This window comes from Oryza brachyantha, chromosome 5, assembly GCF_000231095.2.
Source record: "Oryza brachyantha chromosome 5, ObraRS2, whole genome shotgun sequence".
Taxonomy (NCBI): Eukaryota; Viridiplantae; Streptophyta; class Magnoliopsida; order Poales; family Poaceae; genus Oryza; species Oryza brachyantha.
Genome location: NC_023167.2, coordinates 18,813,373 through 18,829,877, shown reverse-complemented (window position 1 = coordinate 18,829,877; position 16,505 = coordinate 18,813,373). Strand labels below are relative to the sequence as shown.

Below are 16,505 nucleotides of genomic sequence, written 5' to 3'. Positions count from 1 at the left end.
AAACTAGAGGTGGTCAAATTGATAATCTCAATCGTTAGACCAATCCCAGGAACAATTCAATACCTGCAAGAACCATTGAAGATTCACACATTTAAAACGAAGATCACCCTGCTAGAGGACTATGGGGGTGAATAAGCTACGTTGAAAAAAAACCCCTAAAATCAACTTTAAATTTAAAATTAAAAATTTACACTTTGGTTTATAAGCATAGACAGAAGTGAAAAGTGGGATGTATCACTCAGAAACTCCTTTAGTTCTTTGAATTTCACAATGTACAGAAGAACTACAAGCTCTCTTTTTGGGGGGCAAAGAATAAAGATAAATATAATGTACAATAGCAAGAGAAATTGAGCGATCTAACAGATATGCCATGATGATGACTTCGCGCATCATGAAACATTAATGTCTAAAATAAATCTACAAGATGAGCGACTCACTGTACAGTTTTAGGTAATGTTCTCACAACAAAGCAAATACAGGCAGAACCATTATCCAGCATGTCTTATATACAAAACTGAACTGAATGTTTGTTGCGGCAAATCACCGATAAATATTATTGGCATCCATCACCTGCTTCTTCCATCTGCTGGCAAAGCTGTTGTTTTGCAGATGGGGCACAGGTTCTTCACCATCAGCCACTCTTTTATGCACGTCACATGATACTTGTGACCACAGCCAAGGGTTCCAATAAGTTCTTCAGCCTCATACTCCTCCTACATGGCAAGGAATTCCCTTTAAAAACGTGAAACACGTATTGGCTGCAAATGTATATTTGACTACGCTGTCATGTCAAAAGGGACTAGAATATATGTGCACAATCTTACCTAAACGTAGTGTTTCTAAAAATTGTGGACCAATTGTGGTGTTGGTCATGGATCTGATATCTAATGGTCCACAAGTTTTACAGATTATCATACAGTAGTGAAAATTACAATGGATTTATAAGAAAGGAGGAAGACCTGGCATATTATGCAAGCATCGTTCTCCACATAAGACTGATCAGGCATGCAAGATGTGTTTGGGACATAAGAACTTGTCTTCAAATTTTCTTTAATGTAGCTTTCTGTAAAACCAGTATTAACATTTCCAATCCGCTCCTCCAACGCTACAAGCTCCTGTAGGGGAAGCAAGCAGAATAAGTCTTATCAGCTAAATGTAATCCACAACCCAAATAAGCTGTCATTCAATTCCATACCTCATAACTCATGCTGTCTACATCTAGCCGCATATCTCTATGTTCATCCACTCCTGCTTCATACAATCTCGAAAGATCCACGAGAGGAGCAACCTGTAGAATCAAATTTATTACTCCAGGAATCCACATTTAATGGGAAATGAACTACAAAAGGTAGGTTCACAAGAGTTATGCGGTTTCAGTGAGCCAAGGACACCATTATTCATGCGCAAAGTATGCATAGCAAAAGAAAACTTGATCAGTAGGCACTCAATCTCCAAACTACGGCCAGCTGGTTGACATGCACAGCAATAGGAAGATTATATACCCAGCAGTAAGAACTAGGGTATATGGTTTTCTAAGAGCTTGAGGGAATTTGATTTCTGGAACATGGCAGACGATGCACGTTTTAAACATTTCACACAAAAAAACACCTCGAAGATTTCAACAACTATGAACTGTACCAGGAACAATACCAGGTGTCTTTTGAACCTAAATTCTGACATCCATTAAATTTAGCATCATCTTGTTTGAAAAATAGGGACTATGTTTGGAGTATGAGTACGAAAAGAAATGCAAACTGTAAAGAAGCTGTGATCAGACCCCAGCATTCATCATCTAATTAGTTATGTACGCCATTGTTCCAAGGGGAAACAGAGAGGAAATGTGAATCACCTCATATGGCTGAATTCTCAAGCTCCCAGTGTTAACTTGGTTTGCTATGGCCGGCTGAGCTGTAGGCCCAAAGGTGGGCACAGAATTGGATGAAATTGCCATAAATCTTGGATCCAAGGGGAGGCCATTGCCAGAAGGGTTTGTATGATGTAATAAATTGTTACTGAGGCAATGTTGAGGAGGTATTTGCATTTGGATATTAAATAGAGCAGGATCTTGCATGATATGCATAGGGTTTCGGTGGAAATGGGGAAGAGGCCCATAAAAAATGGCAGAATGGCCAGCTTGGTACCCCTGAAGACCTCCATTTGGCATGTCTACAGTTCCAGAATGAACAAATCCACCTGTTCAAAGCAAGATTTATCCAATTACAAATCCAAATGGACCAAATCTTACACTAACTCCACATTTTTCTATTCTATTCCCAATCCATAAATGAGCACAAAAATATTGTTACTACCCAAAAGCAGGCTACAATTTGAGCAATCCAAATGCACTGCAAATCATAAAATGATCCCTCAAATCATCACTTAGAACAATATCATAGTAACTTTTGCTTGATTTTATTTACACGGTTTACTTACCTGGAGGATTAGCCACTGCATTGCCACGTTCCCACTGTGGTACTCCACCAGTTCTATTTGCAGCCTGTACAATCCACGATTGGCTCATGTGACCAGCTGGAAATACATAGTTGGACCTCTTCAGTCCATCTGCAGAAGAGTAGCCTGGTGGATTGGAAACTCCAGTGCTGGGTAGAATATTTGATTCAAATGATGTGTTCCATGACCTATGTGAAGGATTTTGAGGCACATTAGCAGATGAACTTGAGCTTGCAAAACTACTAACAAAATGATGGCCACCCGCAAGTAATGCATTCTTCCTCTTGATAAATTCTCTGACTCTGTCACTAAAACTGCCACTGCTGCCACTCTCATCCATGGATCCTTGAGAAACTAGATGATATAAAGGCAATAGTTGTGGATTGCCCAATCCAAAACATTGAATAGGAGGAACATATCTGCTCACAGCTGTTGTTGATATGCAGGGATTGTACATAGTAGATGGGAACACGGAACTTGAAGCAACACCTACATGTGGGTATGAATTCTGAACATGCTGGTGCAGAAGATTAATGCTCTCATAGTGACTCCGGAAATCAGTACTCCCTGGAACTCCAACATTAACTTGTACACCCAGGCTAGATAAGTTGCTCCCAGCAACTCCGTTATAGAAACTTTCAGGTTGAACTTGGTTTTCAGGACTGACAACCTGATGTGTCCAAACCATAGTTCTTTGTGATGAAATGCCAAACTTATTTCCTTTTATTAAGAGGAGGTACAGCAAATTTGGTTAACTATTATGCTTTATCATCACCTTTTCCTGCATATTGGATTAACAAACCTGATTAGCATACAATGAAATCAAAGATGCGTAAGTAGACATGCAGAATGCAAGGAAAACTTTTGTTCTTCGGCAACAGAGGATTGAGAGTTGAGAGAAAAACACACATTTGGCTGATCTCTAAGCCAGAACATCTTGAATGGACACATACAAAAAATAGCTAACACCTCAACTACTTGAGTACAGCATTACAACTAAAGTTTTCATTTGCCAGTTTGCCACTAAAGTAAAAGAAGCTTTTGCTGGGTTTCTGACTGAAAATATTAAGTTGAGGCCACCTACTAATGGAAGCATACCACCTTATGGCCCTGTGGAATATATAATTACGCAGAAATGCATTGAATTTTCAATCCAGCGTTATTCTGACATCATTAGCCATCCACTATGTGCTGTGGTGATTACACTTCCTTTAAACGTAACCATATTTCCCATCTATAGAATTGTTTGGCTGTTTATAGTTGAAACAAAATCCTCCCTCCCTCAACCATTTTCTCATAAAATTATTTCTCCATAAATTTCTAGAAGGGAAAATTTTAAATATATCGGAACACTAACCATGAAAAATCTCGATTTCCACCAATATAATCAAGCACTGGTTATGTGTTATTACGTTACTCATTTATTAACCTACAAACAAGATATTGTATTAAAAAAAGGAACATCTAAAAAATTTATAACTGAATAGCATCGATCATTAAATACACTATTTACATGTTAACCAGAAATACAAGGTATGTAAAAAAATAATAGTTTTGGATTTTAAGTAAACAATGATAAATATAAATTCATTTGGGAAGAAATGGACCAGAAGAGGTTTGATTAGGTTTGTTCCTAATCTAGATGTCAATTAATCACCTTTCCAGACTCTCAAACAATGATGAATACATGACTAATGTTGCAGTAGCATGACATGGAATCTGACTAATAAACAACACAACAATCAAGCAGTTGCTCCAGAAGGCAGTAACCAGTTCCAATTGACTATCCAGGACCAAAATTTGCTATATCTAGGCTCAGGGAGGCACACTATTATCTCTAATGGTCATGCATGCCACTGCCTGGATTGCTCGAATGCTGACCCCATCCTCGTACCAGACCCCAGGTAGACTGGTTACTGCCTCTTCTGACAAATAGGTGCTGAATCTACTCATCCGTGACCGCCTAGCAACATCCAGTTAGTAACCCTTCTTTCCCTAATTCCTCATGTACAGCAATGCTTGTATTGCTTTCAAACATCTGCAATCCCATATATTAAGTCTCGAAGTATAACCAACACTCCCTTCAGCAAACTCAAAGGTGTCAAGTATGATGTCCTCTAGCAAGGTTGGTATGCAGATAATTGCTGCTATAACGTGGGCTATTTATACTGGAGTTTCTTGGTATCAGTGGAATTTCAGGACTTGACCACATTTTGGTGAACTGTACAGTCGATAACAGCATACTGCAACACAAAATATAGCATTATGCCATAGAGCTTCAGCCTTGTAAAATCTCACACTGTAGTAATACAAGGTTTGTAATGTTTCATTGGAAAGGGTCAGTCGATTAGTTCACTCATCTGTCCTGCAATACAAGCAACAAGACATGGCAGAAAAGGCAAGACGATCAGCGGGCCTAAGAATTGAAAGTAAATATTCCCATATTTGATTACCTTCTACATTAAAATCAGGGTAAAATGATAAGTTCAATCAAATGAGTAGCATGAAAGGGTGGAAGCAAAACTAAAGCATGCAGCATTGACTGTTGGCAACAGCAGGAGACTGTCACTAAACGAAATCCATCCTCTGGATATATCAGTTGATCGATCTACATCGTTGTAGAAATAAAGATCACAATTAAATTAGATCTAAAAGCCAAAAATCAAATTGTGCCAAAAACAGGCACATCTAACACCATTTGATAGACAGGTGATCTCAACTAGAAGGTTCAGGATTCTTCAGGCACAACAGTTGCACACAGGATACTGTGATAGCATGATTCACAGAACCATTTCCTATAAAAAGCACGTATCAAGTACAAATAATTTCTTCATTTTTGTAGCTCTCCAGTTATATATTGCAAAGTTCAATTATCAAGTCTCCCACCTTCTGCTCGAAGCGTATGCCACACAACAGTGAATGGCAGGAGCATATATGTTATTTTTGCCAGGACCACATATATGTTATCAGATAACCTTCTTGGACCGAACTGTCCTCAATACTGCAGCCATGTTCTGGCTAACCATTTAATTTAGTATTTTCTATATCTAATATTAACTTTATAAACTTGAGACACATAAACTAAAAAAAACATTGACATGAACTAATGTGGTGCCAAGGCATAAGCAATGCTGTGTATTAAATTTCTTGTAGCTGGAAGCAAAACTAATATAAAATAATAAAATATCAGAAAAGTATTTCATTTGTTACATTACAAACAGCATACATACCATGAGTAACTAAAAGAAAAGAGTCAAAGACTAAGCATAGGTGATCTTGATGGGGGTCAATGGTGATAAAAATTGTATACAAATCAGTAACAAATCTAATGCCTTTGTAAAAACGTATGCATGGCAACAATAAAATGGCATTACCAATAAAGCATATAAGTTGCAGTTTTGGAAGGTTTTTGAGAAGGGAAAACCAATATACCGCAAGCAGTAGTAATCCATCTCATCTTGAAATAAACAGTTGATGACATAATAGATTTCTTCTATAGCCTATGCACATGTATCAAGTGTAGAATTTTATAAGGAGGCAAGGCACATAACAATTGATATCCAATAAGAAAATAGTAAAATATTGTGCAGCCATCTGAATAATCAATTATTCAATATCATGCCACGGTGGAAATAATAAACAGGGTAAGCAGATTGCAACCAAAAGCAGAAAACCGACTCAGTATTATTGACTTGTGTTCAAACATCGTAAAGGGTACAGAGCAGCGTGCTTTAGCTCTCTACTAATTAACTTAAGCTGTTTTTTCAGTAAAACCAAATTCAATCAACAAAACTGTTGCATATACAATGCAATCCATAGTGAAACCACCTACAGACCATAAGATGCAATTGCATAAAACAAAAAAGAGACCCATATTTAGAAATAAGATTGCATCATAAATAATGTCTCTCTATCCAGGAACTCATTTTTATGCTCTCGATTTCTTACCTATGTTTTATGCAGTTCTATGGCTGTAATAAGTGTAATAATTGGCTGTAGCTTCTTGAATTAAAAGCCTGGATATCCCATTATCTTAAAAAAAATGAGGCTACTGCTCTGATATAAACAGACATTTCAAGTATTGTGCAACATCACCCACAAAGAAAAGACATCCCATTATCTAAAAACAAAGCAGCTGCCCTAATATAAACAGACACTTCAAGTTTTGTTCAACAACACCCACAAGGAAACACTGATCCAATCCACAATTAGACCTAACTATGCATTTGAGAGTTAACACATAAAATTCTCCAAATCAGGGGCGGGTGCACAATAAGTCCCAAGTATTCCTGGTAACGCTCAGATTTTTTTTAAGGAAAATTTATACATAGGTATATTACTTTTATATATATGGATAATGACATCATTTATCAGTTCCAAAGCATGCCAATCGGAAAGTTAAGTCGTAATTTTCTTAAATTGTTTGGTAATGTGCTCAGATTATTGAGATTTTTTTAATATGGACCAGAGTATTTCTACTGGATTATGTTACTGTTGCAATCTAATGCATATTTCCTTCTCAACTTTTCCTGTTTTGTATGAAGCTATTGTTCGTAACTGCAAACATCCAGCTATAAATTCCTGCATCCTCCGCGGCTCCAAATAATTAATGACACGAAACAATTGTCGCAATTATATTTTTCCATAACAGCACCCGAATTGTACCCAAAAAAACAAACTAGCTATATGCATTCTTCCCCCGAGAAAACAAACTCGTATTCTGCTCATCTAAATAATGCTCTATCCACCAGGCAGCAGGAGTGGATCTAAACATGAGACATGGAGGTTCAATTGAACCCCCAAAACAACATTTGAACAAAAAAAAAACTGCTATTATTTCTAAAGCCACATTAAGAGAAATACTTCCATATCTTGAGGAAAACCTAGGGTCGATGCAAATTGCAGAAAAATGGTGCGTAGAAAGAGAATGAGACGAGAAGGAGGATATGGCTGCGTAAGGGATGGGTGGAAGCTCACTGGCGACGATGCAGCGGCGGCGGAAACAACAGGACGACAGCGCCCCCGCTCGCGGGAGATCGGCGCAGGCAGTGGGGACGGCAGGACAACGGCGGCCCCTGCTCGAGGGAGATCGCCGCGGCGGCGGGCGAACTCGGGAGGAGGCGACGAGAGTCGAGACGGCCGTCGACGGTGAGGGGACGGGGAAATATACTCGAGGCAGAATGATTTTTTTTTCCATTTTTCTCTTTAGCACAAATAGGCTGGATGCCTGGGAATCTGATATATTGGTATCTCCCCTAATTCATTCTTACTGATATTTAGTACCTCCGTCCGGTCAAAAATATTTATCGTTTAAAATAAAATTTAATCAAATTTATAAAATCCCGACAATTAATTTTATGTTAAAATAAATTTATAAAATCTAACGTGTTTATATGATATCATGGCAGTACTTTCCAAATATAATACATGTATATTTGTATTGTATTTAAACCAATTATTTAAGAAATAATTATTTTTCAGAATTTTAGAAATTCGACCAAATCTTGTTCTAAACGATAAATATTTTTGACTGGAGGCAATAGTATTTGTTTTACTTAAACTTTTTTCCAGTAATCAATCAACGAACAGTCAACCAATGTTTGTCATAATTCCCTATATAATGAGCATTCAGAAAACTAAAAAATATATAGTATAAATATATGTAATTGGTAAAAATATGAAATTTATAGTATAAGTTTTGACTATTATTTTAAATAATATAATGCCACAAGTAAATATGCAATTGGTATTAGGGGATCTATTTTATAAGGAAAAAAAAAGAGAAATTACAAAACCAACCAAATGCACTTAAGTTTGAGATTCCACGTATAATATGATTCGCCATAAATATTTCTGTTAATTTAACTTGGTTTGGGATCCCCTATTAAAGCTATTTAAAAGTTACCATGGTCTTTTTTTTTGCATGTGTTATATAATCTAACATGTTTATTGGTTGACGTGGTTTTGAAGTCTAACGCATCACGGAGTCTGGCCCGATACAAATATGCACTCGTACCTCTAGCGCCAATCATATCTCAGCGATATAATATCACATCGAGCTTATCTTCCACACCTTGAATTTGCGGAAGAAACTAATTAACGTGAAACCCAATAAGATAGACATGTTGTCGTATATTCATGTGACTATGATTGAACCTAACTAGCATTAATAGTAGTGATAGCTTGTCTCCGCCTATCTTATTCCTATGAAAGGGAAGGGTGCATGGATTTGCAGCCATGAGAATACGTGAGCAGTGATAATGAGAGAATCTCAAACCAAAATGAATATGAGATGTGTATTTGTAACAAATCATTTTATATGGGATGGTTGACATTTACAGCTGTCCTTGTGTTTCTTTTAAAGATAAAAACATATCTAAATGGTTCTTGTCCACTTCCATGGAATTGTTACCAAAGGGTATGTTATTATACCAGAGTACATGCTTATCTATTTAACTTGTATTTATATTTGGCCGGAACTATCGAACATGTATTCTAGCTTAGACTTTACTTTATTTTATCACACTATTTGTCCACGTGTATATCTCATTCTTTGTCTCTCTCTATTTTCAAGGAATATTTATGCCTTCCGTGTTCATGTCAAAATAAAACCTCATCCAATCATCATGACATATATGACAAGCATGATGGTAGTCAAAAAAAAAAGTCAGTTTTTAGGATGTGTAAAACAAATAGAGCTTGCATGTCACTATTTGAAAATGAAACATTTTTACTTTCATGTAGTATTTTGTTAGACACCAAATGGATCAAAACAATTTATTGTAAGACTTATTTCATTACAAGATTGCCAACACGAAGTAGTTGTCGAGTAAAAATGCTTTAGAGTTCCTTCGTTAATAGACAAGTGTAATATACACTTCCCTATAACGTTATCTGAATCTTATTCCATCAACAAAGTTAACAAGTTACTTCACCAACATATCATATACTACCACATTTGCTCCAAAATATAACAACATAATATTAGATATGACATATCATATCATCATAAATCTTGTCATGTTCATATTCATGTTATTGCATCAAGTATTAGGTTAATTTGCGAATGACAAGATGAGAATGAGATGAGACATGCATATTATTAATAGAGGGAGGATGAATCCATGAAGGAGACACAGTCCCAAGACTCACGAGCATAACTCAACTTAAATAATTCGAATTGAATTAAAGCGCACAACTCTAACTTAAATTATTAAGTTAAATTAGAGTCAGCTCTAAAAAAAGGAAAATGCTACGCATAGAGAAGACTGGAGAGAAACATAGCTTCCAATTAAAAAACAAATTCAATTAGAAAAAAATTTAATCATACAAAAAATCATCGGATGTATAGCCACGCTCCTAAAATTAATTGTGGAGCTCCACTGCCTTCGCCCAGCAGCCAACTGTTCCGGGAGAACCACAGGAAGAGGATATTCGTCGTCCTCCCAGGATTCCCAGCCCACATGCCAACAGGAATATACTGTTCCGTTCAGAGAATCACACTAATTCATACGAAAAACTTATACAGAAAAAATATCATTTTGTGAGAATCATACCAGTTCTTACGAAAAAATTATACAGGAAAAAAAAATCATTTTTTAGGAGGCATCGAAACAATTCTGGGTATATCTGTGAATTCTGGCTGCTCTTTACCTGTGGTGCAAACGAACTCGACGAACTATGTACAGCAGCATCGTATTGCCAGGAAGCAGGAGTAAAGTTTGCACACAGGAACAGCACAACATTATATATATATATATATATAGTTAACGGAGGTGATTGTTTGGCTTGCTAAACGATATATTTACAAATAAAAAATAATTTATAAATAAATTATTTATATACTTATTCTTATCGATCTAAAAGCTAATGCTAAAAAATAAACTTTAATGAAAAATCTTATAATAAACTCTAAATTCAAAGTTAAAAATTCAAATTTAGCATATAACCAAAAAAGATGGGTGTAACGGCAACAAGTAGCAAAAAGACAGCCAGCACGAGTGAAAACGAGTGCAGAATGGGGTTCTTTTCCAATGACGAGCAGCCTACTTGAAGTCTTGAACTGCAAATAACATGAAAAGCAAAAATAGGCAGCCGAAAATCACAAGATTTTAACAGAATGGGATTCTTTTCACAAGACGAAGACCTGCCTGGCTGAACTGAAACAGTAGTAAGAAGCAACATGGGCAGTCGAGAATCACAGCTTTCAAAAGGCAGTGACAGCATAGTGGACTGACAGAAGATCCAACATCGCATATTCAGAAATAAACGGCAGTTTACATGTTCCACGAACCATAAAATAGATGGAATCCTGCATTACTCAAGCCAAACATAAGTACCAAACCACACAAGCTAAATTTCAATTTAGATCATAACAGCAAATGACGATTCCAGCTGATAGTCCTTGCCCTGAACCGCTCGCCATAGAGACATCACTGTTTTTCCTCCCGCTCACGGTTCCACTGCTCAATCTTCGCCCTGCGCTCCTCACTACTTTCCCTGACTGGGCTCCTTGCACGCCTCGGGGGGCTGCCATGCCTGCGCCTTCCCCCATCATCATACCGGTCATACCTGCTGCCTCCACCCCTGCGACCACCGCCACCGCCACCACGGTAACTGTCACCACCACCACCACCACCACCACCACGGTAACCATCACGGTCACGGGGGCGGAAATCATCACGGTCACGGTTGCCCCTCCTGTGACGTGGGCTTGGGCTGCGGCTTCTACCATGGCTCCTCCGGGAACGTCCCCCGTAGAGCTTCCTCCTCAGTTCCCTACCAATCTGCTTTACATGCATAAAATTACAGTAGCCACCACGGTTGCAGCTGTTCTCCTCAAACTGCCTACAGGTCGCCTCACGAAAATCGGTCACAGGGGAATACTCAACAATTATTGGGCGCCCCGAGTAGAAGCGACCTTGAAGAGCATTATGAGCGGCGACTGCCTGTTCTTCCTCCCTGAACTGGACATAGACATTCCCTATCATGTGGTCAGCAAGGTTATCACAGACATTGAGGGTCTCGACCTCACCAAACTTGCTCAGTTCCTCATAGATATCCTCATAGAAATCCTCAAAGTGCTCCTGCATCTTTTCAGGATCAATAGGCTGACCTTGAGCATCAACTCCTGGTGTAATCATATCCGGACGCTGATACATGTTAGCAAGCACAATAGTTGGTGACACAGTTGGCCTATTGTGCAGACGGGAGCAACGATCTCCATGACGGCAAGCCCCAATCTTGAAGTAGAAGGGGCAGTTGACCCTATCCTTCTCAGTCCCAAAAATTGAAGCCAAATGCTCCGCCATGACTTACAAAACAATTCACCTGCACTTGAGCTGTATAGAGTCAAAAGGATAAAAGAATGTCATGATTCATCAATCAAATCTCAACAAGTGCTTCAATGTATGCGAATGGCTTATCTGGTAACTACTAAGGGAGAAAGAAATACCTCGATTTACAGTCGCATAGCGCATTACAGAAGGAAAACTAGACAAAAAAAAAGAGCATATGCAGCCAAATAAACAAGTTTCATATGTTATATTTTAACTTTTGAGATCACCAACAAGTATGATTCCTGTGACTTTACCCCTGAAACCACTGTGTGATTGGAACATTATAAATCTCTCGCAAGAAAACCCTAATCCCAGTATCTTTTAACCTAATCTGCACACTTATTCAAAGTCGTTAATATTAGAAGAACAATGTGAATTGAAAGAACAAAAGACTTGTAATCCAATTTAAGACATCATGAAGGGCTAGATATTGCTCATGATAAACCTATATCTGGACATTGTTAACACCACAGAAGTGTCTTTTCCACTAGAAAGTTTAGGGTTTCTCCCCCTGCAACTGCAAAAGAGATAAAAAACATGGCACGGAGGCACTTTTTTTTGCCGGTTGCACAAGGGCATTCCTTCCGGAGTAGGCCTTGAAATATCCGCCAGACAAAGAATACTATTTGATCCGTTTTAAAAACCTAAGCTGCAAACCATTTTAGATCATTAATCTTCAATCGACGAAAACAACCCAACAGAACGAAACAGTAGAAACCTAGACATAATTACACCTGACTAACATCAATTGGAGTGTGTCTTAATAGCCAATACCATAGATTTCCAGCCGCTAACAATCATAACTATACGTTCTAGCCTAAGAGTCTCCCTTATTAATGAAAAAAAATCGATTTGGTCGGTTGCAACTTGAAAGAACCACCCCAAATTGCTAATAAAAAACATGCTCCCTGCCTGTTCTATCTAATCCACCCATGCGAACTCCCACCGCAAGAACTCGAAAGAAACCGTGAGAGGCAGTCAGCGTAGATTCAACTTTCTCCCATGTCAAATAGCATCAATTATCCAGTATTTACCATCCGAAACCAAATCCATAGGGGAAAAACGGCCTCCATACGGTGGGGAAGAAAAGGAAATCAGCTACGGTCTATTTCCTTCGACAAATTCTAGCATCTCTCGTACCAGAAAAAGGAAATCAGCTACTTACTGCAAGAACCTAGATCAGAAAACGAGAAGGGAGGCGGGTGGGAAATCTAGGGTTTGGGCGAGCAGCACCCACCTCGAGAGCCGACGAATCGGACCTTCTCCTTCTCGTCGTCGATCCCTCTTGCTCCTGCGAGGAAAACCAAAATCGAGCCTCGAGTAAAGCGGCGAGGAGAGGGGAGGGGAGGGGAGGGGGGGGGGGGGGGGGTGGGGTGGGGTGGAAGGGGAAGACGAACCTGCTGTGCTTGCTTGAGGCGGCGCGACGCCGAGGCGGAGGTGGGGGGAAGAGGAGACCGATCGGGAGGGGAGAGGAGAGCTATATGAGCACGGCTTGGAGAGACTCACTGCCGTCCGATCGGAAATAGACGGATTGGATGGTACCGATCCTCCTCCGGACGACTACGCTTCGGTGTGAGAGGCCTGAATAGGGACGGCCCGCACAAAGTTGGGCCTCCATTTAGCCCACGAGAAATATACTACTGAAGGATTCCCTTTCTCTGTCTTATACTATAATGTCTCGTGCTATAAGACCTTCTAAATTTATTTAAATTATATTAATGTATATGTTGCTATCTTTATAGTTTTGTCTAAATTCATCAATCGATGAATGTATATAATTTATATATATGTATAAATTCATTACAATTCATTTGAATATAGACAAGACCAAAAAGTCTTACATCGTGAAACGGAGGGAGTGTGCGTCTATATATATATATATGTTTAGATTTATACACACGTATGAATCTAAATAAGATGTTACGGAGGGAATAACATTTGATCAATAGTAAAAGTGAAATCTTGTAAGGTGTAACTGAGGGAATAACGTTGTTTATGTAAACCTTTCAACAGTGTTTGAATACCGATTTGATCAATTGCACTCAAAAGGGTAAAATAGAACTGCCAATGACAAGCTGTTTTATAGTGGCGTAAATCATCCGATGTGCCTCGTCCGTTCGACCAACAAAAGCATATCGAATTTCCCATACATCTTGCAATTTTCAAGCACCATGCGAATAAAAAAGAGGGCAAAACAATGCAAGATGGGGCAAACACACATAGAACTAGAAGCCACAGATGGAGGAAGAAATGTCGCTGACGAACATCTTATAAAATAACACCGACAGTTTAGAAGGGTCACCCGACCAGCACAAACTTAAATTTAGCGTAGATTTTTCTACTGTGCGGTAGGGCACGTAGAAGTTAACCAATCATATTTTTTCACTTCTGTTTATACTTATAAACTAAAAAATAAATTTTTAGCCTTAAATTTAAAGTAGATCTCGAGGATTCTTTATCACGATTTATTTTTCAGCCTTGGCTTTTAAATTGTTAAAAACACGTATATAAAAGTTTTATTTCTAAATTATTTTTTATTTACAAATATACCATTTATTTTCTTTTAGAAAAACAATCACCTCCGAGATGTTTGTTAGATGTTTCATTATTCGTCAATGGATTCATTCAACCCCCAAATATTTCCAAGGGTTGAGCACAGCTTGAACTAGGCAGTGAGATACGAAATGATGGTAAGTTACTTCTCTCTTGGTGTTTTTTAACAGACACCGTTAACTAAAATTTAAAGCTGAAAACTAAACTTTAATAAACAAACCCAAAATTCTACTCTTAATTTAATAAGTTTAAAAATTTAAATTTTGACTTATAAGCGTAGCGAAAAAAATTAGGTTCTTAATATGCTCTTCTAGTAGCAAAACTAGCAACACAATATATCATGCAACCATAACTTATGGCAGATCCACTCATCAACACCATCAAATCTGTCCCAATATCAGTTAACACTAACCCACTGATTGCGTTGAACTATCTGGCAAAGTTCAGTAGTTTCTATCGCAACTAAAGCTCATAACTGTGGAGCTGAAGAAACAATTCTTGCAAACCTGCAGAGTCGACGACGAGCAAGCGGTTAGCAATTGCTCAGCAATTCACTGTCGCGGCCTCCTGCGGAGAACGTACACTTCAGATTCTTCGTAGGCATAATCTGGGTCCAGATGCTCCCGTGGAATCTTCTCGATCACCGGGAAGGCCGCCGGCACGGCGTCCCAGAAGGCCTGGTGCGCCTCGGGCGACCGGACCTGGTACCCGAGCAGCACCACGCCGCGCTCGGCGTCGGCGAGGGCATCCATGGCGGCGATGAGGTGGGGAACGGACTCCGGGACGTAGACGACGTCGGCGGCGACGACGAGGTCGAAGCGGCGCGGGGAGGCGAGCGCGGACAGGTGCGCGGGGCAGTTCCAGTGAAGCTGCGCGAGGCGGGGAGCGCGGGGGAGGTGGCGGCGGTTGCGGCGGAGGTTCCGGCGGAGCGCGGGGAGGACCGCGGCGACGTCCGTGAGGACGAGGTCGGCGAGGCCGAGGCGGGAGAGGCCGAGGCCGGCGGGGCCACAGCCGGAGCCGATCTCGACGGCCCGGGTGCCCGGGAAGCGGAGGACGTCGGCGAAGGGGAGCGCCGCGTCGCCGAGGCAGCGCTCGGCGAACTTGACGAGGACGAGGGAGGAGGGCCAGACGGAGGTGCCCACCTCGAAGGAGTCGTTGTCCTGCTCGAACGTCAGCACGGCGCCGCCCACCGGCAGCTCCACCACCGGAGACGCCGTGAAGCGCATCTTCCGGCCGCCCGCCCGCCGCCCGAGAGCGAGGTGGCACACTGTCAGTCGATCCGGCGGGGGATTCGGCAGCGGCGGCGGCGCGAAGCCCCTCGGTCAAGTTCTAAATTGGAAATATACCCCTGGAGCAACACGCTAAGCGCGAGATCGATTTAAGTGTTTTATGCTGAATTTTGAATGGTTTAAATTCTTGTAAAAGTTTTCCAATTGGGCTCTTTGAAACAAAGAAAACAGAATACAAAAGTTCCTATAACTTGAGTACTTGACCCAATATAGTTCTATTTCTCTAGTAAAATAAACATAAGCTAAATTCACATTTTTAATCTTTTGTGTTCGGCTTGTTAAAGATAAGGATAAGTTATCCGTCGCGGAAAACATAGTAATATATTAGTACATGATTAATTAATTTTTAATTATTAAAAAAATAAAAAATAGATCAATATGATTTTTAAAGCAACTTTAGTATAGAATTTTTTTATAAAAAATATATCGTTTAGTAGTTCGGTAAATATGTACGTAAAAAACGAAGAAATAAATAGAAGAGAGTTGCATAACGTGGCCTAAGTCCAATGCATTTATTCATTTACCTCATAAAACAATATTATCCAAACTCTATGTTTATTTTTCATTATCGATTCAAATACACTAGCTTTAATACATGTGTATTTTAGAAATTATAAGATGGAGTATTAGAGTGTGACGTGGTATCTCTATGTTTTTTCTATCAAAGTAATTATGGTTATCTTATTTTAAGGTCTAGATATTAATTTGGCTTTATTTACTCAACAATCAAAAAAAATTATCATATCTATTAAATATAAATCTAACCATATCCTATAAAACCAAGCTAACCATGTTAGATATAAATAGCTATACATTTAACGCACGTGTATAACTTCTGTCCACTTAGTTCACATCTATTAGGACCTAGGCCCAC

The 16,505-nt window shown here is 39.3% G+C and overlaps 2 protein-coding genes across 7 annotated transcripts; both read right to left on the bottom strand.

The window, feature by feature from the left end:
* Positions 1-240: 240 nt before the first annotated feature.
* On the bottom strand, positions 241-7,647 carry LOC102722578 (probable E3 ubiquitin-protein ligase ZFP1). 2 transcript variants are annotated; one of them, XM_015837883.2, is made up of 7 exons: positions 7,429-7,647; positions 4,109-4,816; positions 2,434-3,232; positions 1,850-2,193; positions 1,196-1,288; positions 960-1,115; positions 241-713 (listed from the first exon to the last, which is right to left on the bottom strand). In XM_015837883.2, exons 3-7 carry the CDS (start codon positions 3,137-3,139, stop codon positions 567-569), a joined length of 1,446 nt encoding a protein of 481 aa, XP_015693369.1. In that variant the 5' UTR covers positions 3,140-3,232; positions 4,109-4,816; positions 7,429-7,647; the 3' UTR covers positions 241-566. The 2 variants fall into 2 exon arrangements, with proteins under 2 accessions (XP_015693369.1, XP_006654792.1); XM_006654729.3 differs by lacking the exon at positions 4,109-4,816.
* Positions 7,648-10,679: 3,032 nt separating this feature from the next.
* LOC102722121 (splicing factor U2af small subunit B) lies at positions 10,680-15,669 on the bottom strand. Of its 5 annotated transcripts, none has more exons than XM_015837803.2 (4): positions 13,187-13,290; positions 13,027-13,080; positions 11,906-12,438; positions 10,680-11,792 (listed from the first exon to the last, which is right to left on the bottom strand). In XM_015837803.2, the coding sequence occupies exon 4, from the start codon at positions 11,760-11,762 to the stop codon at positions 10,884-10,886; it is 879 nt and encodes a 292-aa protein (XP_015693289.1). In that variant the 5' UTR covers positions 11,763-11,792; positions 11,906-12,438; positions 13,027-13,080; positions 13,187-13,290; the 3' UTR covers positions 10,680-10,883. The 5 variants fall into 5 exon arrangements, with proteins under 5 accessions (XP_015693289.1, XP_006654790.1, XP_006654791.1 ...); XM_040523974.1 differs by lacking the exon at positions 11,906-12,438 and adding an exon at positions 14,849-15,669 and having other exon boundaries at positions 11,756-11,792; positions 13,187-13,370; XM_006654727.3 differs by having other exon boundaries at positions 10,680-12,438.
* Between the last annotated feature and the right edge of the window lie 836 nt (positions 15,670-16,505).

Excerpts from the sequence above, each read along its gene's own strand:
- LOC102722578 (XM_015837883.2), bottom strand. The coding sequence starts at position 3,139 with ATGGTTTGGACACATCAGGTTGTCAGTCCTGAAAACCAAGTTCAACCT. Across the intron at positions 2,194-2,433 it reads TGCAGTGGCTAATCCTCCAG|GTGGATTTGTTCATTCTGGA; the intron begins GTAAGTAAACCG and ends TGCTTTGAACAG. Across the intron at positions 1,289-1,849 it reads TGAGAATTCAGCCATATGAG|GTTGCTCCTCTCGTGGATCT; the intron begins GTGATTCACATT and ends TTGATTCTACAG.
- LOC102722121 (XM_006654727.3), bottom strand. The coding sequence starts at position 11,762 with ATGGCGGAGCATTTGGCTTCAATTTTTGGGACTGAGAAGGATAGGGTC.